The sequence below is a fragment of the Dendrobates tinctorius genome, unplaced genomic scaffold (assembly GCF_039654945.1).
Source record: "Dendrobates tinctorius isolate UK_male_01 unplaced genomic scaffold, ASM3965494v1 ptg000071l, whole genome shotgun sequence".
Taxonomy (NCBI): domain Eukaryota; kingdom Metazoa; phylum Chordata; class Amphibia; order Anura; family Dendrobatidae; genus Dendrobates; species Dendrobates tinctorius.
The window spans coordinates 613,402-640,215 of record NW_027361739.1 but is presented as its reverse complement, the minus strand read 5'-3'; the positions used below and the strand labels follow the sequence as shown (position 1 = coordinate 640,215).

Sequence of the window (26,814 nt, the reverse complement as noted above, 5' to 3'; positions counted from 1 at the left end):
TCTCTGGAGAGACAATTTGTGGAAGAACATCAGGATTTTCTTTTTCTTCCATTATTATAATGTATTTGGATACAATTCTTCTTGTTATGGAGGCATCACCCTCTGAGTAACTGCACACTATATATAATTAGTTTATTTCCTTGTATCTGTATAGTTCCACCATATTACACTACAATTTATAGGGATTGCTTATTACTTGAGAATCTAATTATTTTTAGAATGAACTGCAGTACTTTTTTTTTTTACTAAAAATGAGCAACAAATGGAAAGTATAGCACCCCATATAAATCAACAGGTACCCTCTGTTTTAGTAAAACAGGACATCACAAGATGACAATTCTATTTATCTGTTCCACTTGTCTGTTCTAAATTAAACAGAAAACATAAACAGATATGTGAACAGAGCCAAAGTCTTCTAACTAGTGCTCTGCCAAAATGTTACAAAATTTGTCTGAGCTCCTGGTTTTGGAATATCTCTCTCTGCCCTCCTCCTTCCTACTTTTAGTGTTAGAAATAACAGCAGGTAGGGAAGGGGATGTATACAAATCTCAATGCCAAGGACAGGTGTGAAAGTATTTACAGTCTTGGGGAGGGCAGAGAAAACAGGCAACAGAAAAGGAGGAAAGCACATGAAGAGTAAATAAACGCCTGATAGTAACTTTGCTGATATATTAGGTAAAGAAGACAGCAGCACCCTCAATATGCATAAATCTCATATCCAGCCTATATTCCTGGGAGAGACACTCCCACAAGAAAATGGAGATCAAGCTACAAAAATGCATTTCAGGGATTCTGAAAATGAATGATGGAATGAATATTGCAGACTGATATTTAGTGCAATTTAATTAACCAATGGTAACCCCTAACATGCATAAAAGTCATTTTTTCCATGTCAATAGTCTTTAAATAGCATGTCAGAGGAAAAAACACTGGAGTATTAATACGTAGATGCAAATGCTATGTATACTAGCACATTGTTCCAGGAGGAAAACATAAGTGCAGACATCATTGTGTAGTTACTGATAAATGGCACTGATACAAGCAATATGAAGTGGTTTCCATTTATTTGGGTATTAGGTATATGTGCACTGGATCCACCTCTATCAGCTATTTATTTTACTCATCAGACCCTTTAGACTAGTGCCTCCAGTAAGCCGGTACTGAACTTAAAGCAATGTTAACTTTCATACAAGCGGCTCCCTTTAGTGGCTAGGTACTGAACCTGAAATCTTGCTTGTCTGGAGAAATAAAGAGTTTACTGACTTCCCATTATGTATAAATTGGACATAACATGCTTTATAAAAATTCAGCAAAGAGCAGGAAAAAGGTTAAAAACAACTCTGCTCACCTATTCATTAAGCTACCACTGCAGTGATCCCGGCTGGTCTTTGCTAACTTCATGCAGTGACCACTGACCTCAATGATGATTGCATGTGATCGCTATAAGTAAGCAATGCCTAATGAGGACTGTTGTGACAGCGGGGATTAATATGGTGAATACATTTTTTGTTGTAATTCTTTTAATTTAACCCATTTCCTGCCGTTGGCTATTTTATCATAAATTCAGAAAACTTCTTTTTTAAGTGAACCCTTTTGAATGTTTGTACATACGGCGGAAGTAATGGTATAGCTATCTAGGCGCCAATTCTCCTATGATAATGATTTTCTGTAGAGATCTGATGTGCAGGTCATGAGAAATCTAAAGTACAAGTGGCTGGCAAATTAGGCTAGAAGTGCATTGGGTGTGTCACCTGCTTCTTTTAAGTGCTCCGACACTCCCCCAGTGCACTTCCTGCTTGATTTACATATGGCTTCCATATTAGATTTCTCATAACTGGAACATTGGGTCTCTACAAAAAAAAAAAAAGGTAGCATTTTTTGGCAGGGCATTCACCTACACAGCTATTCAACTGCTTACATAAATAAAAATAAATAGTGATACTGTTTATGTCCCCTCATTGTTATGGTCCTAGCAGTTTCTACAGTCTTGTACACCCATTAGATTACAATGGGCTTTTGGGGGCTCATAATAGAGTTTACCTCTCTTACAAACTGGAGCTAGTTTCCTAGATTGTTAACATACTTGAACTTTTTTTTTTTTTTAGATGGAAAACCCAAAGTATCAGGAGAAACCATGAACAACATAAAAAGAATCCATGCTGATGCTGCCTTGAACGTCAGACTATATATTTGACACTGGGGTATTAGAGGGGGTCTCGTGCTGTAATTAGGCCTTTTGCTTTTGAGAATTTGGCATGAACATGTTACAAATGTAATGGTGAACGTCCATGCAGAATGGTGCTAATGGCTTCTATTGGCAAGAACAGCTGATCACTAGAGGTGGCAGCAACCAGATGTTTCAGTAGTAACACCACCCTATACAGAACCCCACTATGAAGTCTACTTCATCTGATAAGAAATAATATAGACGTTGTCTTTACCCATCAGCCTTCCTTCAGTTGACTATCCTTACCTTCCTGCTGGAGTAGTGGGCATGTTTGCCGAGCTGCTTGTTTAGTGCATCCAGGAACATGGGGTCCGTCACTTTGCCCACATTCATGCAGGCGTCATCCAGCAGCGATATGATTCCACGATGCTGCTGCTCCACTAAATCCACAATGATTTGGTTGTTAAAATAATCTATCTGCGAGATGAAAAAAAGGGAACATATGAGAAGCCAACAGATCATCGCCACTACGAACCGTAGTAAGGAAACGGCTCAGGATGAGACATGTCCTCCATAGTGAATGATGTGACCACTTACATGCTTCCAGGGAATCCCTTCCCTCTTGTATTCCTCTTGCTCCTGGGTCAGGACGAGCTGGATAAAGAGCTGCTGCAGTTTCTCATTACAATAATTAATGCAGAACTGTTCAAAGCTGAAAGGAGAAGGAGAAGTCATCAGACAGTGGAAACAACACAACTATAAGAGAGGTCACCAAAAACAACTCAACCTGGGGTCACATATTGAAAAAAAGTGATTTTCCAAAGGCAAGACAAAAATGTATTACTTCCTTTTAATAGATCCCATCTGTTCAGCTCTATTGAGATTTCAGCTATGTCAGGGATGTGTATCGTGGCTCGGGCGGTAGCCGTGGGTGAGGTACTCATCTCTTGCGACCAGACACGTTACATGAAGGTGGGAGTCTTGGCTGGGTGTGTGGACTTGTGCTGTGAGGGCGGTACGACTGTGCAGGCCGCATGTAACCAATGTGGCTGGTTGGCCAGGACCAGATGTTTGACATTTCAAGGAGGGAGAACCCCAAGATTACCTTAGGGAATGTTATATACAGTAGATAGCGGGTACATAGCATCTCAAATGTTTCCTTGATAATGGGTAATGTTTTCCTCACACAAATTCAATCCCTTTCTCTTCTCTCTATTTACTTGGTTCTCTGTCTACACTATTCCTCACTAATTCACCACAACTTTTGATACTACAGGAAACTGTCTCTTTCCTTTCTGCTTAGCCCCAACTACTCTGGGCTAGTGCCAACCATTAACTCCTGCTATCCCATCACCTTTAGCATACATCATAATTTACATTACACTACATAACATTATACTTGTTCTTCAAGGGCGGAAATGAGCCGTATGTCCATCTCTTTACAGATTAACTATATGGATTAAGTGAAAGGAATTTCTGCATAAAATTAATTTGAATGTTTTTTTCTTGAAGCACATGCATGGACATCTTCATTCCCTGGTGGCAGTTGCAGACGTTTTTACAATACATCTGTTGTGTGAGCATATACAAAACATTTGGGCTCCAGCAAACCATTTCTAGGGACATCTAGGACAATTTATCAACCCATGTATATCTGTTTTCTGGCATAAAAACAATGCTATCACTCCGTGCGTGCTCAAGGGCACTGATGGAAAAAGCCAGGTGCTCTACTCAACTATCTATGGCGGCCCCATTCTGACGAGTCATTTCAGAGCTCCGTTCTCAACAATTGGACATACACCTGTGGCGCCCCTGAGACTCGGTCGCCACAGAGGTACTGCACCTTTTCCTAAGGTGTGGTGCCCCACCATCCAGGTCCAGGTAAGTTGGGGGCTCCTGACCACGCTCCAACACTCGCACCCCACACAATAGAGTAGTTCAGCAAAACCACATTGCGGCTCCTTGCTTAGAGAGAAGCAGAGCACCTTTGGTGGTTCCCTGCTTGGAATACTAGACGTGCTGGGAGGTGGGTGGAGTTGAGAATACATAAAAGAGTGGGATGGTTTAGGATTACAGGTCAGTCGGTGAGTGAGACTGAGAGAGGAAGCCACTCGGAGAGGAGTGGGGATCCCTGGAAGAGGGATGGAGGAAGGAGTGCTGCAGCTGCCTCAGTGACCTGAGCCAGCTGGCACGGGAAAGGAAAGATTGAGAAAGACATTGAACTGAAGCCTGAGCTTCCATAGGAGAGAAAGACAAGTACGGAACGTAGGAGTATAAGGGAACACAGAGGACGTGGGTTACAGGAAGAACCCTGCCTAGAAGTTCTAAGCGCAAGGCCGGGGCCCGGTCCCTGAGGTTGTATGGACACTAATGGTTCTGCAGCAGACACTGGTGGAGTAGTGGGCTGTAAATGCACTACTCCCATCTAAGACTTGAGGGCACAACAGCAGCAACACGGATAGAGAGCCAGGACTTAGGAGTATAGAGTCCCCGAAGTAGGCTACAGCTGTCTGCCGTACAAGTAGAGTTCTTGGGAACATCTGTCAGTACTAGGAGATCTTCACACTTAAAGGCGATATAGAGGAGACGTTCAGAAAAGGCACATAAGTTGGCGGAGCGTGGAAGGGAGCCTTCCATCTTGCCTGGGGTTGACTGAGTTCCTGACCCGGAGGACACGGCACAGAAGCGGGCACTACAGACTGTGAGTAAAGCTTTGGAACTACATGCCCTGGTGTCCTCCATTCCTTCCTGCGTCCGTCCGCCTGGCACTGCTACATCCCTTGCGCAAAACACTACACCATCTAAGTGTCTCCACATCTACACTGCCCTGGGACAACAGCCCTGCCCGTGGAGGGCTATAACATCATTGCTGCACCACACCATCTGTCCTGGAGGATCTGTCTGCAGCGTCGGCTTAACACCTCCCTTGCCAAACACCACAGGTGGCGTCACGAATAGAGTTGAGCGATACCGTCCGATACTTCAAAGTATCGGATCGGAATGGATCGGCCGATCTTAAAAAAAAGTATCGGTATCGCCGATTCCGATACCGGAAGTCCCATTCAAGTCTATGGGACTTCCGGTATCGGAATAAGAAAAATCCTGTTTTTCCCTTGTACAGCCTCTCTGGGGTCTGTACGGGCCTTTCGGGGGGCTGTGCCGGCCTGCCAGGGGGTCTGTGCAGGCTCCGGTGGTCTGTGCCGGCCTGCCGGGGGGCTGTGCCGGCCTGCCAGGGGGGCTGTGCAGGCTCCGGTGGGCTGTGCCGGCCTGCCGGGGGGCTGTGCCGGCCTGCCGGGGGGCTGTGCAGGCTCCGGGGGGCTGTGCCGGCTTCGGGGGTCTGTGCAGGCATCGTCCGATGGGACTACAAGTCCCATCGGGCGATGCCTGCTACCATGACAGTGATTGACACATTAGCCAATGATGGGACAGTAGTAGTCCCATCATCCGGCTAATGTGTTGAATGAAAAAAAAAAAAAAAAATTACATGCTACATACATACAACATGCATACTACATACATGCTACATTCATACTACATACTACATACATGCTACATTCATACTACATATATACTACATGCAACATACTACATATATACTACATGCAACATACATACTACATATATACTACATGCATGCAACATGCATACTACATATATACTACATGCTACATACATACTACATATATGCTACATACATACTACATATATACTACATGCATGCTACATACCTACTACATACATACTACATATATACTACATGCATGCTACATACATACTGCATGCTACATACATACTACATGCTACATACATACTACATATATGCTACATACATACTACATATATACTACATGCATGCTACATACATACTGCATGCTACATACATACTACATGCTACATACATACCACATATATACTACATACATACTACATGCATGCTACATGCTACATACATACCACATACATACTACATACATACTACATACATACTACATACATACTACATGCATGCTACATACATACTGCATGCTACATGCATGCTACATACATACTACATACATACTACATGCTACATACATACCACATATATACTACATACATACTACATACAATACATTCATACAATACATACATAGACATACAGTACATATAACATAGAGTAACATACTTACCAATACTTGTCACATTGTTCCCCGAAGCCATTGTCTTTTACGGAATAAATATTAACATAACAAACCACAAAAATACTCACCCACGATCCGAAGCAGTCCACGAGTGTGTCCCACGACGATCTTGGGTAGAGAACTGCAGCATCAGCTGTTGCTGCCGTTCTCTACGGGCTGCAGGAATCCAATGACGGAAGGTAGGTATCCTTCCGCACTGTATTCCTCCGCCACTTTAAAAAAAAAAAGTCCCTAGTCTCACTTTATGCCATTGCTGCGTGGGAATTTCCCACACAGCAATGGCATAAAGTGAGACTAGGGACTTTTTTTTTTTAAAGTGGCGGAGGAATACAGTGCGGAAGGATACCTACCTTCCGTCATTGGATTCCTGCAGCCCGTAGAGAACGGCAGCAACAGCTGATGCTGCAGTTCTCTACCCAAGATCGTCGTGGGACACACTCGTGGACTGCTTCGGATCGTGGGTGAGTATTTTTGTGGTTTGTTATGTTAATATTTATTCCGTAAAAGACAATGGCTTCGGGGAACAATGTGACAAGTATTGGTAAGTATGTTACTCTATGTTATATGTACTGTATGTCTATGTATGTATTGTATGAATGTATTGTATGTAGTATGTATGTAGTATATATGTGGTATGTATGTAGCATGTAGTATGTATGTAGTATGTATGTAGCATGCATGTAGCATGCAGTATGTATGTAGCATGCATGTAGTATATATGTAGTATGTATGTAGCATATATGTAGTATGTATGTAGTATATATGTAGTATGTATGTAGCATGTAGTATGTATGTAGCATGCATGTAGTATATATGTAGTATGTATGTAGCATGTAGTATGTATGTAGCATGCATGTAGTATGTATGTAGTATGTATGTAGTATATATGTAGTATGTATGTAGCATGTATGTAGCATGCATGTAGTATATATGTAGTATGTATGTAGCATGTAGTATGTAGCATGCATGTAGTATGTATGTAGTATGTATGTAGTATGTATGTAGTATATATGTAGTATGTATGTAGCATGTAGTATGTATGTAGCATGCATGTAGTATATATGTAGTATGTATGTAGCATGTAGTATGTATGTATGTAGTATGTATGTAGTATATATGTAGTATGTATGTAGCATGTAGTATGTATGTAGCATGCATGTAGTATATATGTAGTATGTATGTAGCATGTAGTATGTATGTAGCATGCATGTAGTATGTATGTAGTATGTATGTAGTATGTATGTAGTATATATGTGGTATGTATGTAGTATGTATGTAGTATGTATGTAGTATATATGTGGTATGTATGTAGTATGTATGTAGTATGTATGTAGTATGTATGTAGCATGCATGTAGTATGTATGTAGTATTTTTTTTTTTATTTTTTTTTTTAACATTTAACACATTAGCCAGATGATGGGACTACTACTGTCCCATCATTGGCTAATGTGTCAATCACTGTCATGGTAGCAGGCATCGCCTGATGGGACTTGTAGTCCCATTGGACGATGCTTGCACAGACCCCCGGACATCAGCACAGCCCCCCGGCAGGCCGGCACAGCCCCCCGGCAGGCCGGCACAGACCCCCACAGGGTGCACAGACCACCGGCAGGCCGGCACAGACCCCCACAGGGTGCACAGACCACCGGCAGGCCGGCACAGCCCCCCGGCAGGCCGGTACAGACCCCCACAGGGTGCACAGACCACCGGCAGGCCGGCACAGCCCCCCGGCAGGCCGGTACAGACCCCGGGCAGTCCACACAGCCCCCCCGGCAGGCCGGCACAGCCCCCCGGCAGGCCGGCACAGCCCCCCGGCAGGCCGGCACAGACCCCCGGAAGGCCCGAAATGACGGCGCATCATGATGCGCACACACCGCGCATCATGATGACGTCAGGCTGTCAATCAACTTTGAACTTCCGATTCCGATGCCGACTTCCGATATTGAAAAAATATCGGAAGTCGGTATCGGAATTCCGATACTTGCGGTATCGGAATGCTCAACACTAGTCACGAACTATTCATCTAACTACATTCTACCATTCACAACTTCCCCTATTACTTGGGCGCCCAGGGCCACGGTTCGGGTCACCGCTGCTGTGACACATCCCACCGATACCGGCCCGGTACCGAGTACCCCACAGCCCTGGGAGGGTGACCCACACCGATCTGCAAGCTATCACATAATTGATTAATAAATATAATTTTTTTTGTTAGATTCACTGTATTGTTCCTGGTGTTATAGTCTTTTTCACTAGGTTTTTTAAAAATATATCTACATTAAGATAAAAATAAAAAAAATATAAGGGTAATCTAGAGACATTGTTGTCTTTATGTGTTGTCTGTCTTTTGTATGTCGATTTATGGGGCTAAATTGTTATTAAAGGAGCAGAAAGTTTTGCATGTGCATTTTTGTCAATTTTTGGCTATTGTATAAAAACAGAAAAATGCCAAATATCTGTGTAAATAATAACCAAACTACCAATCTTTTTCAGCTACTATAACATCCAGCCTTCTAATATGACTAGTTTTTGCACTTTGGCTGGTAGTCACCATACCTGTTATTGTCGAAGATCTCAAATCCATAAATATCCAGCACGCCAATAACAGTGTTTTTGCCATGGAGAGCTGCGTCCTGTTTTTTTACATCAATGACGTCATTAATACGACTCACAATCCAGCAGAATAGGCGTTCATAGATGGCCTGTAGATATATACATACAGTATATAGTATTTATCAGTCACCTCCACATGTCAAGCAATATATGCAATTATCACCCTCGCTGACAGCCCGCTTGTACCTTGGCAAAGGCATCTCTGCCGTAGCTAGCTTCTTTCTCAGTATGCTGCTTGTCGATAATGTCTCTGCCCGTGGCCACAGTCCGGAACAGAAGAGCCTTCTCCAGAAGTTCATATTTGGAGCCAAGTAGGTCAGCCACTATGGACACAACTTTATTATTCTCAATCAGGGGGGTATCTCCATCCAAAATAAACTTGAGGTTCCCCTGTAAAAAGATGAAAAATTATGAAATTAGGCAGTGACAGAATGCATTATTATTTTAGATACTATCATGGAGGCCAGATTACAAAAACAATATTAATCATAATAAAAAAAACACATCATTCTCTGGGTGGGTATTGACAAACACAGAATGCAATTTAGGACTTAAGGGGCTGTCCAGGTTTGTGAGTAATCCTCACAGCAAATGCACCACTGTCGGGATTCTCCAGTGACCGCGACGAGAGAAGCTGTGCACGCACGTCTAGTCAGAATGTGTCCAGAAGTATGCATTTTGCATAACTGTGATCACATGACCACCCACGCTCTTCAATGGCACTGGAGAATCCTAATGCACTCTGAGGATTAATCACAAAGCTGCACAACACCTTTAAGGCCCCTATGACGACACAGCATTTGTTCTTGATTAGGCCAGACATGATTTTCTTCCCTGGGTCAAGAGACATAGGCCATTGTCCATATGAGCCTGAATGTTAACTCTTGAATTGATGTTTGTTGCAGCTTATTGTGTCGCTATCCTTGGAGGACAAGGACGCAAGGTCATTGAATAATTGATGTTTGCTAATATGTTAATTACCCATTGTACCAGTCCATGCAGCTTGATGACCTGAAAACATTTAAGGATAAACTATGCAATTGATTGAATACTCAAACAATGAGAGATGACCTCATCCCACCTTCCCCCTGACCTGTGGATGATGGCCTCAAGGACAGCTGTGAACTATAAAAGCGGGATCTTCCTTTGTTCCCAGAGAAATTCTACAGGATGCCAGCTTAACAGACCACGGCCCTAGCTGGAGTAATACAGATCTGCTCCATTGACCATCACTAAACTCTCAAAGACGTTTGGCGAATCCAGGTTGGGACAATCAGGACACCTGGTCACATACCTCACGGCACTCAGTCAGCTTCCTATCATTGCTGCTACCGCTTTTCTGTGGGTGACCACCAAAAGTGAGGTGCTACTGGTTGGGGTAGTAGGCCCTGGATGCCCCAAAGTCTCCATTGCTCTAATCCCAGCGAGCCAGGGGGAGGGTGAGGCTAGGTCTTTTGCACCATCTTGTGTATTAGCTGGGACTGTTCTATATGTTATTGTCTGTTGGTGGTTCAATAGAGAATTGCCACACTGTTTTCCCCTCACTCTGTGTTGTCTGAGTAGTATTCTGCCCACAGGAAAGGAGTGCTTGAGTTCAGTGGGATGAGCCCTTGTCCATGCGGTCTTTCTAAAGACAGCCGGGCTAACAGAAGAGAGCACCCACTGAACCTCATGTCTACACATTAGATGGCTGTCAGTCAAACAATGTTTTGGCTAATCATTTGACCAACAGCCATGTCAAACGACTCTCCTATTCACAGTAGGGCTCGTTCGGCTGAGTGTTCCTGTGTTCTCTATGAGAAAGCCCTTGCCAAGTGGTTGGCCGTCCGAAATCAAACATATCCAATAGACATATGCAATAGATACAGTATATCACCCAACCACCATTTGGCCGGCACCCCCATACAAGTAAAGGTGTTGGTCGCACTTGTCAATATAGACTTGTGCGGCCGACATTAGTTTAGCAACCAGGCAAACCCTGCAAGTGTTGCGGCTGTCGAACAGCCGTGAGACATGGTGGCTCGAACATAGTATTCGAGCAGGCCGAAGATACTCTATTAGCACACGAGCATGCTCAGATAACACCTTATTCTAGCACGCTCGCTCATCACTAATCTTTAAGCATTATTCACTTTCAAAATTAAAAAGTGTTCATAGAGTGTTTAAACCACTAAACTACTTCTATTCCTCCGGTGTCTGCTGCAGGACCATTAGTATCCATACAACCTCGGGGACTGGGCCCCGGCCTTGCGCTTAGAACTTCTAGGAAGGGTTCTCTTCTAACCCACGTCCTCTGTTCTCTTTTACTCCTCACGTTTCGTACTAATCTTTCTTTCTATGGAAAATCAGGCTTTCAGTCTATGTCGCTCTCTCTCTCTTCCTTTCCTGTGCCAGCAGACCCAGGTCACTGGGATCTGCTGCAGCACTTCCATCCATCTATCCCTCTCTCTGGGGATCTTCTTCTCTCACTGCTTACTGACTGAGCAACTGAACAACTGACTACTATCCTAAACTCTTCCCGCTCCCAGGGCCACGGACCGGGTCACTGCTGCTGTGATATTCCCATCTGAGAGGTCGGCCTGGTGCCGAGTACCCCACAGCCCTGGGAGGGCGACCCATACACAAAGCTGCCAATGAGCGGTGCTCAGCATTCAGAGATTTGGTAGATCTGCAGCAGAACTTTTTTTAGATTCTATAAAAAACAGCACGCAGCCCAGTAAGTGACAAATCGTTGGAATCAGCTTCTCTGCCCCTACATCATGCTGCTCTTAGACGGGGTAGTAAAAACCTTGATGGCAGATTCCTTTGAAGAGGTGAGTTAGAGAGAGACCAATCTAACTGTCTGAATTTTGCCTGTGAAAACAGGAAGCTGGTACAGTCCTGCAAAGTGCTTGTTGGGTCTTGTAAACCGGTGTGTGTAAGTGTCTTGGCTGTAGTATGGCGGATACGTGTTACTGCTGCACGAGATATGTATATTTACACAGCTGTAGAGGACTTCTGCCAATTTTCATAGTCTTCTTCTCCTGGAGGATCAGCAGTAGCAGCTGGTTTGCCACACAGCGCTGACACGTTCTTCGCGGTTCTCCACCGTATGCTCGCACCTACTCACCAGATGTAGAATAGTGGCCAAGACTTTGTAGACAGTCTGGATCTCTTCTGGTTTAAATCCAATCACTCTCATAGCCTCCGACACTTCTTTGAAATCTCCAGCATCGTTAATGGATGACTAGACAAAAAATTATGTAAACAGCATTAGTTACTAAAGACGAGTCAATCTATCAGATCGGAACACTTTTCGAGTTCTATAACATATACACAGCCTTAATAATGTCAAAATGACCTCAACATATGTGGCTATGGGTAAACGGATGGTAGCTGTTTATCACTGCTGTGGTATCACACACTAGCTGTAATGTTTATTTAGTGTTTCTCCTCTGACCTCCTCTCATCCTGATTTACCACATTGTGGAAGCTGCATTCCCTGCTTCTGGTTTTATATGGACTACGATAGCCCCTGCTAATTGGCTGCACTATACCATGTGATATGATAGCTGCCAGGTATTATGGGAAAATCTACTCGGCCATGCCTGGAGTCGTGTTGGCCTTCTCTGGCTCATACAATGTTCTGCTTTGTGCAAAATGGCATGATTTTAGTGATTCGCATGGATTGAATTCGGAAATTGTGCAAATTTCTTAAAATTCAAACACAAATTTGATTCGCTTCACTCATCTCTATTAGTTACAAATTATATATATGCTATTATTTATAACATTTATTATAGTAGTAATATAACTCTCAAACTTATCGGCAAAATATTGGGAACTGGGATTAACTTTGGGTTCATGTGTTTATCACGTGGCATTTTCAGAACCTGTTCTCACCTTCATCTGGACCATGGATTTGGTGTACGTGTAAGAGGAGATATCCTTCTGGAGATGGAGGGAACGTAGGGTCTGCTCAGGTGCCCCCAAGATCAACTAGCAAGACAAATAAACAAATCTTTATCCTGTCCTTTTCCTTCTTCGCTTGTAGAATTTGTGTTGCTGAGACTTGAAACTTTTTTAGATTTTGATGGATCTGGCTGTGTGAGGATTGATTTTTGCATAGGAAGCTGCCATTTTCATTGCTAGTATTTTAACATACATATATTGTTCTGATTGCTTTCTCTTGCATTTTTTGATGGGAAATGTGGTGACAAAAAGCAGCAATTCTGATATCTCTTTTTTTTTTTACTAACACTCTCCAGTACAGCCACAAATTCCAGCAACTCCAGCAAAACATTTTCCACATATAATACAAGCTCACCAACAATATACTAGTTGCATAATTTGTATCATCCCAGCTCAATTACAATCATACATTTTTATGATAACTGTGTCATGTGAACACCAGTCTGAACCAGTACATGCTCACCCGTGCAGTCAGGTCAGTCAGTTTCTGACTTCTTATGAACCAACTAGATGACATAATCATCTATTAAATCCTTCCTTGCAGCACTCAAACACTTCCTTTCCACTCTCAAGCCCACCTCATTGGTTCCTCTCTTTGACCATGCATAGAATGCTTCTGAAGATATAATTTCTGCCCTTTCTATGAGAGCAGTGATTTAATAGGTGGGTCCATACAAGGATTAGCTGCAGATTTATAAATCTCCCCTGATTCACACTACCTGCAAGTACAGATTCTCCAGCTTGTGGTATGAGATACAGCTGCAACCTATCCTCCTTGCCTCCTGCTTGTAAGAGTTGACAGGGAGAACCCTATCACAAGCAGGAGGCAGTGGAGTAAGGCTAAAGCTGCCTTGCATACAATAGAAAGAGACTCTGCAGGGTTTGGTTAGAGGATAGTGGAAACTGGTCTAATCTTGCGGTCCTTTGACAGGAGTCAGAATAGAAAGTGCAATGTAGAAGGAATTAAGATGACAAACAAGACATAACTGCCACATCAAATAAAACAGGTATATACAGGAAAATCCAACCTGATAAAAAGAGTGAAAATTCCTCTCTCCCAGCTGCTGAACAATCACCCGAGACTGAAAGAAAGCACATGTAATTAATTGCACTTAAATATTTCACATTAGCAACATGGTGTAACTAATTGCGATACAGAGGTCCCAGTCTCAGATTCGTATCTGGGCCTTGGAGTCCAAAGACTCCTCTGCTTCATGAGGAGAGAGGTATTATATATGGAGTATGGAAGATTAGGGCTCTCTGCTCTTGAATAACAAATCATGTGGTCAATATGATTACGCATATCCGGAATTCTATGGCAATGGCTCCCATCTACCAAGGGCTATAATACCAGTCTCTTTCATTTGGTGGAGAATTCTAAGTAACAGAGTATCCACTCGATTTTCGAGCAATACCACTCATAAATTTGACATTATTATTGCAGAAAAGTCTTGAGTGTGGTACTTACTTTCTCCAACAGGTAGTTACTGATGTGTCCCCCAATAGGATCTCCTTTGAAGTCAAAGTTAATGTCCATGTATTTTCCAAATCGACTGGAGTTGTCATTGCGGGTAGTTTTAGCATTGCCAAAAGCTTCCAGCACACAATTAGATTTCAGCAACATATTCTTCACCCTGTCAGATGGTATAGAAGATGGTGGATCTACATGGTGCCAAAAAAACAACTGACCAACTCACAGATTTCAGCAAAGCCCTCCAGGATTAATAATGTTTAAAATATGGAGAAAAAAATATATATCTACCTCTCAACCTCGGCTCGCTGGCTTGGATTAGTAATGGCGGCTATGTACTGCATTATATATTTACTGGCTTCAGTCTTCCCAGCGCCACTTTCTCCTGCAAGCAAAAAATTAATTGTTTCTATAACTGTAGAAAAATGTAATATACACTGAAGATACCTACAGGGGGTAAGAAAAACTGGAACAAAACAGTGAAAAGACAAGGTATTGACTAAATATCTACATTATTTTTACACTACACCATATTAAGGTTCATCATTCTGTGCTGATTAAAGGGCACCTCTCACATTGAGCAAATGTGATCTGCAAGCAGAATATGATAGGGCAGCAGGAGCTGATCAGATTGATATAAGTTTGTGTTAAAAAAAACAGTATAGCTTGTATTTAATAAATTGAAATTCTATTTATGCTTAGGAGTCCAGTGGGCGGTCCTAATCGGTGATTGACAATTATGCTATGTTCTGAAGCAAGATGAAGAATGATTATAGAAACAATACCTGATATTACTATACAAGTGTCTTTACAGCGTCTCTTCATGGCCTTATAAGCTGCGTCTGCGATGGAGAAGAGATGTGGAGGTCTTTCATACAACTCCCTTCCTTTATACTGTTCTATTGTATCCTTCCCATAGATTGGAAGATTCTTGTAGGGGTTCACAGAAACCACCACCTCCCCGATAAAGGTGTAGATACGTCCTTTCTCAAACCTGTATCAAAAAGGACAAAAAGAAAAAGAGAATGCGGGCTCGATTACATCCATGGCAATTTATGCAGCCAGTAAGCTGCCATTTTAGTTATATCACCACAAGGGGGCGCTATTCTACAATTTATACTTGAAAATGTATCACAAAAATCACAAACTCCAAGGTTGCAACATTGTACAGTGTACTATCTACTGCTCAACAGAATGTAACCATTGACTATAATCAAATCATGCTTATAATCCACAATGCAATCCCACACAAACATTCAAATGATATATAAATTATTCTTGCCCTTTTCCCAAATATTATATATACAGTATATATATATATATATATATATACACACATACATACAGTATATATATATATATATATATATATATATATATATATATATATATATATATATTTTATAGATGAGAGAGATAAAGTAAGGAGAGGCTAAGGATTGTAGTAGAACATAGAAGGGGCAGAGAAAAAATGAAGATAGGCTGTAGATTTGTATTTTCCAATTTCCTGAAACGATACCTGCCAGGAATCAGCATAACTAATGAGTCCCATTCCAGTTTTCAAAGGGAGTCAGTCTACCCCAAAACTGAAATGTAACGCACATTTTGTGTGGCCAATGGCTCTTTGTACGATTTGCCCCCTCTCAGTGTCAGGAGAGGGAGAAGATCGCACTAGGTCACAGTGTGTAGCGGCCGCTTGCTGCACACAGAATCACACAGCAATGGGAGATTAGAGTGCACACACACTGACACTGTGCGCACTCATCTCCCTATCATGTCACTATCGGTTGGCTGTCTCCTGATGTGTAATCCTGTGTGCATCAAGCAGACGATACATACAGGAGAAGAGAGGGGTGAGAACACACATGCACACACTGTGTGTAGCGTGTTGTGAGTTCATTTTCCCCTCCGTCACTGAGGCCTGGTGAACTCCCTATTCTAGTGAAGGAAGGTAGTGAGCCTGATTATCAGGCACCTGGGACTAATGAAGACGATTGGCTGAGTGGAGTCACTGACTGGATTTAAGGCAGCCTACGCTCTTTCTGCCCTGCGGGTGATTTCTCTGTGGACTCTTGGACACCAGTCTGATTCCTGCTCTCCTAAAGCTAAGTTTTCTGTTTTGCCTTTTTGCATCTAAGATTTGTTTTTGTTTTTCTTGCTTTTTGGATTCTGCCACTCCCTGCTGGAGTGTGCAGTGCTCCGTGAGCTCTGTCTTTTGAAAGTACCTGAGTGCTGATTTAGTTTTTGAAGCTTAGTTGCTTCAGGGCCATTTTTATATCAGCTTGTTGGCTTTTGTCTCTGATAGGGTTTTGACAGATTGCAGACAGCAGCCTTCCTATCCGTTCCTATCTAGGTAGTTTTTGGGCCCCATCTTTGCTCAGCCTGTCTTTCTGTCTGTGTAAGTGTTTTCATCTTGCTTCACCGTCATTATATGTGGGGGGCTGCCTATTGCTTTGGGGTCTGCTCTGGGGCAGTTAGATTTCCCCTTTCCTTCTTTAGGCCTATGTATCTCTCCGGCTGTGATCAAGGGGTCTAGGTCATCGTAGGAACCCCCCACGGCTACTGCTAGTTGTGTTGATAGGTTCAGGGGTCTGCAATCTGATAGTTGCCAACTTCTCTGGTTTTCAGGACTTAGCTAGCATTTCTGTTTTTGCCTCCTACGGTGACTCAATCATAACAGTAGCGGCCACTTGCTGCACACAGAATCACACAGCAATGGGAGATTAGAGTGCACACACACTGACACTGTGCGCACTCATCTCCCTCTCATGTCACTGTCGGTTGGCTGTCTCCTGATGTGTAATCCTGTGTGCATCAAGCAGACGATACATACAGGAGAAGAGAGGGGTGAGAACATACATGCACACACTGTGTGTAGCGGCCGCTTGCTGCACACAGAATCACACAGCAATGGGAGATTAGAATGCACGCACACTGACACTGTGCGCCCTCATCTCCCTCTCATGTCACTATCAGTTGGCTGTCTCCTGATGTGTAATCCTGTGTGCATCAAGCAGTCACTACACACAGGAGAGGAGAGGGGTGAGAACACACATGCACACACTGTGTGTAGCGGCCACTTGCTGCACACAGAATCACACAGCAATGGGAGATTAGATTGCACGCACACTGACACTGTGCGCACTCATCTCCCTCTCATGTCACTATCGGTCGGCCATCTCCTGATGTGTAATGCCACGTGCAGCAAGCAGACGTTACGTGCAGGAGAGGGATGAGAATGCACCGGCACACACTGACACTACATACATCAGTGTATGTAGGGCTGGGGAGTTAGATCAGGCAGCACTGTAAAAATACAGCTGTCAATCACCATGAGGGACGGGGCAGAGGATAGCAATTGGGAGGATGGAACAGTGCACTGAAGTGCCCTAATTTACATATCTAATAATTATATTTTTTATATAAAATGGTTTATATAACAAAAGGTTTGCTTTTAATAGGAGACAAAATAACTAAATTCTACAGTAGGATTTTTATAGGGGCCCAGTCTCCTACATGAAGGCCTAGTTCAATTTCAGTTTTGGGGAGTGATAGACTTCATGTAATATAGGGAAAATTATTCAAGTTGTGCATGTTATTCTGTAGATTTACATGTATGTGTCTTTCATCTGTTCCCCAGGGAGACAATCACATACCGTAAATGGTTTTCTTTCCATTCACTGCAGAAAGAGCCACAGCTGCATCTACCTGCAACAGGTGGCCCGTTGTATTTTCTCACCATAGTAATCATTAACGGGCACCCTGATGATTTAAAAATTATATTAAGTCAGGAAAAAAAAAAAATCATATGCATAAATTTCCAAGATTTTTTTTTATCCTTCACGATAATAAAGTGGAGTGTGGGCGGTTGGTGGAGACGATTTATTGTTTTGGAATATTTTGTAATATATATGAGGTTTCCAAGTTATAGTGTCTTCACGGATTCTTTATTGACGTGAGACCTGAACAGTAAAGTGATGCCATTCAAAATTGGCGTTATGAAATCACATCTATCCTTCTACTTGACGCCCAAATGACCAGATGGAACCTACACAATATGAGATCCAAGAATAGAAGGAAAAGAAGACGGACCAAGACAAGAAGCAGGAATGCAGACACTAACCTGATGTTTAGTATGGTTATACTTTCTTACTGACAGATGGAATAAAAGAGCGTCGGCTGATTCACACCGCCAAATGCTTCATCCATCGTCATTTGAGAGCCTGGATGAAGCCCTTGGCAGAGTGAAAAGGCCGTTACTTTTTTTTTTCTTTCAGTCTGTATCCTCCGCCCGGTATGTAATAAAGGAATAATTTTTTATCCACGGGGTGAGTGCCACAGTTTATTCTCAGTTCCTCTTTTAGATATTGCCTGTTGGCTATGTTATAACTGACTCAGGACTTAAAAACGATGTTACTCCATTAATTTGATCACAAATACTAGTAGGGCCAAACTACCCTCTTCTAATTTATAATTTTCATTGGAGTACGAGGAGCAAAGTCACCGCCAAACAGCTCTGGCAGCGCCTTATCTCCGCTGAAAACAAAAGGATGACATCATCTGTCAAGGAAGAGATGGGAGGACTCCACAGATGGTCAGCAAGTTCTACCAACTTTCATCTAATGTATGTGGTGGGCCTTTTCCCAATGTTTATTGTGGTGACATTTTGACCAACGCAGCAAAAAGGGAGACACAGCCCTGAGTCATGGATGGTGCTGTGCCCTTCGCTCTCACAGTCAGTTTGAGGACGCAAAGGTAGCAAGGTCATACGCCTTTATTTTTGGCAGGATTACTAACAGCGTCATTTCCACCGGGGGTTTGGTTGTGTAGTATAGCTTATACGCTGAAGGCCTGAAACAGAGTAAAAGCTGAGCTTCTGGGGCTACCTAGCATACCATTTTTCAATGCCCTTGTATCGGAGAGGCACAGCCAATGCAAATGGAGGCTGCGCGAATCACCCTGGCCAGAATGGACTGGGAAGAATATTGTCAAAGAGTCTTAGGCCCCTTTCACATATCAGTTTTTTGGTGTCAGTCACAATCCGTCGGATCGACGGATTTGTCGCAGATTGTGAAAAACTGATGCGACGGATCCGTTTTTTCGCCGGATCCGATTGCCCGACAGGCAATAATAATTGGAGCATGCTCAGTTAAAAAAAACGGAATCCATCGTTGGATTCCTTCATTTGACGGACAGCGACGGAGACAAAAAAACGTTACTTTGTCCGTCGTCTCCGGCCGCCGGACACAAAACTTCCAACGGATCCGGTGAACGATGGGTGAAACGTGAGGCCATCCGTCACAAGCCGTTGCTAATACAAGTCTATGAGAAAAAAATGAATCCGGTGGCATCCTTTGCCAGATCCATTTTTTTCAAAAACTGCTGGATTGCGACTGATGGCAAAAAACTGATGCGTGAAAGGGGCCTTAGCGCAAGAGGCCTGAGGACCAAACACAAGACGGACCAGTATGAAAAAACACCACACGTACAGTCCAAAATGACAACCCATAATAATGCCATGATTCAGTATAATTTAATCTATTACCCTTCCAAACAGAAAACAGACTTTACTTTGCTTGACTAACGATATCCAGACAGAGACATCATCTCTTCTAAACCAGTCACAAACCAAAAAAAAAATGTCTAAAACTGACCATTGCCTTTTCTCGCAGACAGTGAAGAATAATTCTAAACCTTGAGGCGACTCTGGGGTTAAGCAGGGGAAAGCTCTAAATGGATTCGGAATACAGACTATAAATAGGCTGAGTTTCCTCTCCCAAATTTTATATAATGCCTCTTTATACCTCAATGTCAGCAAAAGCACGGCGCGAAGAAAGAGGGGCCCAGAGCCAGCGGCAAGGGTGGAAGCAAGCAGCAAAGTCAACTAGTAGAACAGTATGGGTTAAAGGGTCAGCCTAACACCTCCGGAGTCATCATAACTACAACACACAAAGCTCTGACTAGACATCCGTACATCCAAAAACATGATAGAAATCACAATGCTGAGGGTTATATACACTGAAACACTTTACAGCAGTGATTGTAGAGTTTGTGTTTTCTCGAAAATACAAAAATTAGGAGCGTACAAGTTAAATATACCAATATCCTACCGACAATTGTCAGGAATGTTGAGGCAAAATTTGATGCTTGACAGATTTAGTACAGAGGGTCAAGTCGTCTGTTAGCAACAAGACCACCCTGTCTAATCCTGAGTTCCCTGTCACCATCTGCGGCTAGACTGTGATGCTACAGTATTAGGCCGCCCATGACACTATGTGAGGTACAAGTCAGAAGGAACCACAATTCCTCCACAGAGTACTGTGCTACCTTCATTATAGTCCCAGTGGCATAAGTCATCACCTGCCCTGGCTGAAATACCCCCGCAAAATCATACTGTCCAACCACTCTCTATATCTCAGAATACTGGAGAATGTAAAATGCCATCAACATCAGCTAAATGTGTTTATCGATTGATTAAAGGGGTTATCACTACTGTCAACCACTTCTTAACAGCTAAAGTTCCTACATAAAAGAAAAAAAAACATTTCTTGGACCAACGCTGTTCCTGTGATGTTGACGCTGTGCCTACCAGCAGTCACGCGATATTGTGATGTCACTTGACTGCTGCAGCCTTTACTATTCAGTCATAGCGGGATACACAGAGCCAACATCAGAAATGACAATGGTCTCGGAGATTTTTTATTTTGCGTGGGGCACTTTCACTATTATGGAGGGGTTTTTCAGTAGTGGATCCTCCGATTTGTATCTCACACAGTGTTTTCTGTGGTGACGCATCATTACTGCTGTGTTTGAAGCCAGACCCTTCATTGTTTCTTAGCTACTCAAAAAAATCAATGATTCAACCTCATTTTCTATCACGTCTAAGATATAGACAGAGAATGGGGTCTGGTTTAGCAATTAGTCAGCCAGCCCCCTTCTCATATAGCTCTGGTCATATTCTGATCCGGAAATACTGTCCTGTATCGGACACAATCTAGAAGACAAACTGACGGGACTAGCAATTGAAGGCTATATACCAGTGATGGCAAACCTTTTAGAGAACTGCAATCCAAAACCCACTTATTTTACGCAAAGTGCCCTGAATATTGAGTTTTTTTGATTAGAAAGACATTAGCGTGCTATACAGTAAATATGAGAGAGCTTGTAAGCGCTGCACTCCAAGCCTAAGATACTAGCCACCGATTGTAGTGAAGGTCTGTTCTTGAGAATGGAGAGGATTTTTAAATCGAAAGTAAAATTGCAAAGTTGTTTGTTTTTACAGCCTATTTGCAATTGTAGCCCTTTATCATGATGAGAACAAACCAGGGATATCAAACTCAAATACACAGAGGGCAAGTTAAAAGCTTGCACAAAGTCACTGGTCAACCTTGATATATATTAAAAAAATGTCTACAATTGATGAAGTTTTTCCTTATCAAATAAAACGATTAACTTCTGGAATTACAGCGGAATAATATAATTTGTAATGTAAGAGCAGTAAAAAGAATATGGCCCAATGGCCTATTTTAAATATGTAATAACAAAGAATAAAAAAACCTTGAATAAAACAGATAAAGTATGATGCAAACAAAAGTCCCCCCAAACACAGCATGATACAGCACTGCAGCCTTGCAACGCTGGGGTCCCGGGTTCAAATCCCACCAAGGGCAACATCTGCAAGTAGTTTGCGTGGGTTTCCTCTGGGTTCTCTGGTTTCCTCCCACACTCCAAAGACATACTGATAGGGAATTTAGATTGTGAGCCCCATCAGGGACAGCGAGGATAATGTGTGCAAACTGTAAAGCGCTGTAAAATAGGTTAGCGCTATATAAAAAAAAAAAAAGATTATTAATACCCCCACAGTGAACTCCTCCACGTGCACAGTATGACGACTGTACTGTACCACCTCCCTCAATCCCCCGACAAAGAATGGTGACCTCATCACAGTATGATTCTGTGGCGCCCCTGAGGATTCAGTTGCCACAGAGGTACTGCACCTCCTCCTGAGGTGTGGTACCCCACCATCCAGGCAGGTTGGAGGCTCCTCACCACGCTCCAACACTTGCATCCCACACAACACAGTAGTTCAGCAAAACCACATTGCGGCTCCCTGCTTGGAGTGTAGCAGAGCACCTTTGGTGGCTCCCTGCTTTGAACACGAAACGTGCTGGGAGGCGGGTGGAGTTAGAATACATAAAAGAGTGGGAAGGTTTAGGATTTGAGTCAGTTCAGTGCAGTTCAGTTTAGGAGAGTGAGGAGTGAAGATCCCTGGGAGAGGGATGGAGGAAGTAGGTGCTGCAGCAGATCTCAGTGACCTGGGTCTGCTGGCACGGGAAAGGAAAGAAGGAGAAAGACATTGAACAGAAACCTGATCTTCCATAAGAAGGAAAGACTAGTACGGAACGTAGGATGTTGTGAGTTCATATTCCCCTTCATTACTGAGGCCCGAGGAACTCCCTCTTCTGGTAAAGAAAGGTAGTGAGCCTGATTGTCAAACACCTGAGGCTGATGATTGTGACTGGCTGAGTGGAGTTACGGACTGGATATAATGCTACCGACGCCCTTCTGCCCTGCGGGTGATTTCTCTGTGGGATCCTTGGAGACCAGTCTGAATTCCTGCTCCTCCAAAGCTAAGTTTGCTGCTCGGCCTTTTGCTTTTGTGCTTGGACTTTGTTTTTGCTTTGTTTTTCTGGATTTCTGCCATTCCCTGCTGGGGTGTGCTGAATTCATTTAGCTCTGTCTTCTGAAAATACCTGAGTGCTGATTCAGTTTTTGAAGCCTAGCTGCTTCAGGGCCTTTTTCATATCAGCTGGTTGGCTTATGTCTTTGATAGGGTTTTGGCAGATTGCAGACAGCAGCCTTCCTGTCCTTTCCTATCTAGGTAGTTTTGGGGCCCCGTCTTTGCTCAGTCTATCTTTCTGTCTGTGTTAGTATTTTCATCTTGCTTCACCGTCATTATATGTTGGGGGCTGCCTATTGCTTTCGGGTCTGCTCTGGGGCAGTTTAGATTTCCCCTTTCTTTCTTTAGGCCTAGGTATTTCTCCGGCTGTGATCGAGGGGTCTAGGGCATCGTAGGAACCCCCCACGGCAACTGCTAGCTGTGTTGATAGGTTCAGGGGTCTGCAATCTGATAGTTGCCAACTTCTCTGGTTTTCTGGACTTAGCTTGTATTTCTGCTTTTGCCTCCTATAGTGACTCGTTCATAATAGAATCACCCGCCATACCGCAGATTCTAGGGTACTCAATAGCAGGAAAGAATTGTATTAAAAAAAAAAAGAAAAAAGTGTGTATATTTTTTCCTCTATATCTCTGAGGCCGTAGGGGGAATTTTTTTTTCTCTCAATGGAGATAAAGCAATTGTCTGATCGTGTGGAGCAGCTCGCTGCGGAAGTGCGGGGAATTTCCGCCTACCTTGCTCATTCACATGCTGCTGAACCAAAGATTCCTACACCTGATGTATTTTTTGGGGATCGGTCTAAATTTTTGAATTTCAAAAATAATTGTAAATTATTTTTTGCCTTGAAGCCTAACTCGTCAGGGAGCTCCGCGCAGCAGGTTAAAATTGTTATCTCTTTGCTGCGTGGCGATCCCCAGGATTGGGCATTTTCTTTGAAACCAGATGATCCTATTCTGACTAATGTGAACGCATTCTTTCAAGCTTTGGGGTTGTTGTATGACGAACCTAATGCCATTGATGAAAAGACCCTGCTGGCATTGAACCAGGGTCGTGATTCTGCAGAATTGTACTGTCAAAAATTCCGAAAGTGGGCAGTACTTCCTACCTGGAATGATAATGCCTTGGCTGCTCTCTTTCGGAAGGGGTTGTCAGAAGCCGTAAAAGATACTATGGTGGGATTTCCTGTTCCCTCTGGTCTTGACGATTCTATGTCATTAGCCATTCAGGTTGATCGGCGTTTGCGCGAACGCAAAGCTGCACGAGAGGTGTTGCCACCTGTTGAACAAATGTCTGAACCTATGCAATGTGATAGAGTTTTTTCCAGAGAGCAGCGTCAGGAGTTCAGAAGGCGTAATAAGTTGTGTTTTTTCTGTGGAGATGCCTCGCATATTATTTCTGTCTGTCCCAAACGAGAGAAACGCTTTGCACACACGTTTTCTGTTGGGGGTGTTCAACCTAAGTTTCTTCTGGCTATTACTCTGATCTGCTCCCTGTCCACATTTTCCGCCAAGGCGTTTGTGGATTCGGGAGCAGCCCTAAACCTAATGGACTTGGATTTTGCTAAACGTTGTGGATTTCCGATGACACCTCTGCAGACGCCTATCCCTTTGAGGGGAATTGATGCTACTCCTTTGGCTAAAAATAAACCCCAGTTTTGGACCCAGGTGGTAATGCGGGTCGCCCCAGACCATCAAGAAAATTGCAGATTTCTGGTGTTGCATAATCTGCATGATACTGTTGTTCTGGGGTTTCCCTGTTTACAGATACATAATCCAGTTTTGGATTGGAAATCTGTGTCTGTGGTGAGTTGGGGTTGTCGGTGTGCCTTTAGTGAGGCTCCGGTGTTTTCCACCTCTCCTCAGTCGCATGATGTTCCGGATTATTTGGCGGACTTTTATGATGTATTTAGTGAGAATGAGTCTGCGTCTCTGCCTCCTCATAGGAGTTATGACTGTGCAATTGAACTGAGCCCGGGGTGTAAATTTCCCAAGGGTCAGCTCTTCAATTTATCTGTACCCGAGCACGAGGCTATGCGATCCTATATTAAGGAGGCGTTGGAGAAGGGTCATATTAGACCATCCTCGTCACCCTTGGGTGCCGTTTTTTTTTTTTTGTAGCCAAAACGGATGGATCATTAAGACCTTGTATTGATTATCGTGCCCTCAACAAAATTACTGTTAAATATCAGTATCCGTTACCCCTGATTTCTGATCTATTCTCCAGAGTTAAAGGTGCTTGCTGGTTTACCAAGCTTGACCTCAGGGGGGCGTATAATCTTGTTCGCATTAAGCATGGGGATGAATGGAAGACGGCGTTTAATACTCCGGAGGGACATTTTGAGTACCTGGAGACGCCTTTTGGGCTCACTAATGCCCCTTCTGTCTTCCAGTGCTTCATGAACGATATTTTCCGAGATTTTGTCGATAAATTTTTGATTATCTATCTGGATGATATTTTGATCTTCTCCAAGGATTGGGATTCTCATGTGGAACATATTCGGACTGTGTTCCGGATCTTGAGGGAGAGTTCCCTGTATGTCAAGGGATCTAAATGCCTTTTTGGAGTACAGAGGATTTCTTTTTTGGGATTTATTTTGTCCCCGTCAACTATTGAAATGGACCCGGCCAAGGTACAGGCCATTCACGATTGGGTTCAGCCCACTTCTTTGAAGGCCCTCCAGAAGTTTTTGGGTTTTGCTAATTTTTATCGGAAATTTATAGCAAAATTTTCTAGTATTGCCAAGCCATTGACTGATTTGACTAAAAAGGGTGCTGATGTGTTAAATTGGTCTCCGGAGGCTGTTTCTTCGTTTCAGGAGTTGAAGCGAAGATTCACCTCCGCCCCAGTTTTGCGGCAACCTGATGTCTCACTTCCATTCCAGGTAGAGGTGGATGCTTCTGAGATTGGTGCAGGAGCTGTTTTGTCCCAAAAGGATCCTGTAACATCTAAAATGAATCCCTGTGCTTTCTTTTCCCGAAAGTTCTCTCCATCTGAACGTAACTATGATGTGGGGAATAGGGAACTGTTGGCCATGAAATGGGCATTTGAGGAGTGGAGACATTGGTTGGAGGGAGCTAAGCATCAAGTCGTGGTCCTCACTGACCACAAGAATTTGATTTACCTAGAGTCGGCTAAGCGCTTGAACCCTAGACAGGCTAGGTGGGCCTTGTTTTTTTACACGTTTTGATTTTGTGGTTTCTTTTCTTCCTGGAACAAAGAATGTCAAGGCAGACGCCCTCTCTAGGAGCTTCCTTGCTGATTCTCCTGTGGTGACCAAGCCTGCTACCATCTTAGGCGAAGGGGTAGTTCTTTCTGCCATCTCGCCCGATTTGAGACGTGCTGTGGAAGAGTTCCAGGAGGACAAACCTGAGCGTTGTCCCAGTGGAAAGTTGTATGTTCCTGACCAGTGGAAGAAGAGAGTGATGTCTGAAGTTCATTGCTCTGCTTTGGCTGGTCATCCAGGTATTTTTGGTACTAGAGATCTGGTGAGTCGGTTTTTTTGGTGGCCCTCCTTGTCTCGTGATGTCAGGAATTTTGTGCAGTCCTGTGGGACGTGCTCCCGGTCTAAATCGTGTTCTCGCTCTAGTGGGTTGTTGATGCCTTTGCCTGTCCCCAAGAGGCCATGGACCCATATTTCAATGGATTTCATCTCTGATATGCCTGTCTCTCAGAGGATGACTGTTATTTGGGTGATTTGTGATAGGTTCTCTAAGATGGTTCACCTTGTACCACTCCCTAAGTTGCCGTCTTCCTC

The 26,814-nt window shown here is 43.3% G+C and overlaps 1 protein-coding gene across 1 annotated transcript in view; it reads right to left on the bottom strand.

The window, feature by feature from the left end:
* Nucleotides 1-26,814, bottom strand: part of MYO1D (myosin ID) — a 107,624-nt gene that overhangs the window by 31,164 nt on the left and 49,646 nt on the right. The window contains exons 2-11 of the mRNA XM_073582309.1: nucleotides 15,169-15,377; nucleotides 14,675-14,768; nucleotides 14,381-14,546; nucleotides 13,941-13,994; nucleotides 12,844-12,939; nucleotides 12,071-12,187; nucleotides 9,148-9,351; nucleotides 8,905-9,050; nucleotides 2,765-2,879; nucleotides 2,474-2,644 (exon numbers count right to left, since the gene is read on the bottom strand). Of these exons, the coding sequence (XP_073438410.1) occupies nucleotides 2,474-2,644; nucleotides 2,765-2,879; nucleotides 8,905-9,050; nucleotides 9,148-9,351; nucleotides 12,071-12,187; nucleotides 12,844-12,939; nucleotides 13,941-13,994; nucleotides 14,381-14,546; nucleotides 14,675-14,768; nucleotides 15,169-15,377 (1,372 nt within the window). The remainder of the gene's footprint in view (nucleotides 1-2,473; nucleotides 2,645-2,764; nucleotides 2,880-8,904; nucleotides 9,051-9,147; nucleotides 9,352-12,070; nucleotides 12,188-12,843; nucleotides 12,940-13,940; nucleotides 13,995-14,380; nucleotides 14,547-14,674; nucleotides 14,769-15,168; nucleotides 15,378-26,814) is intronic.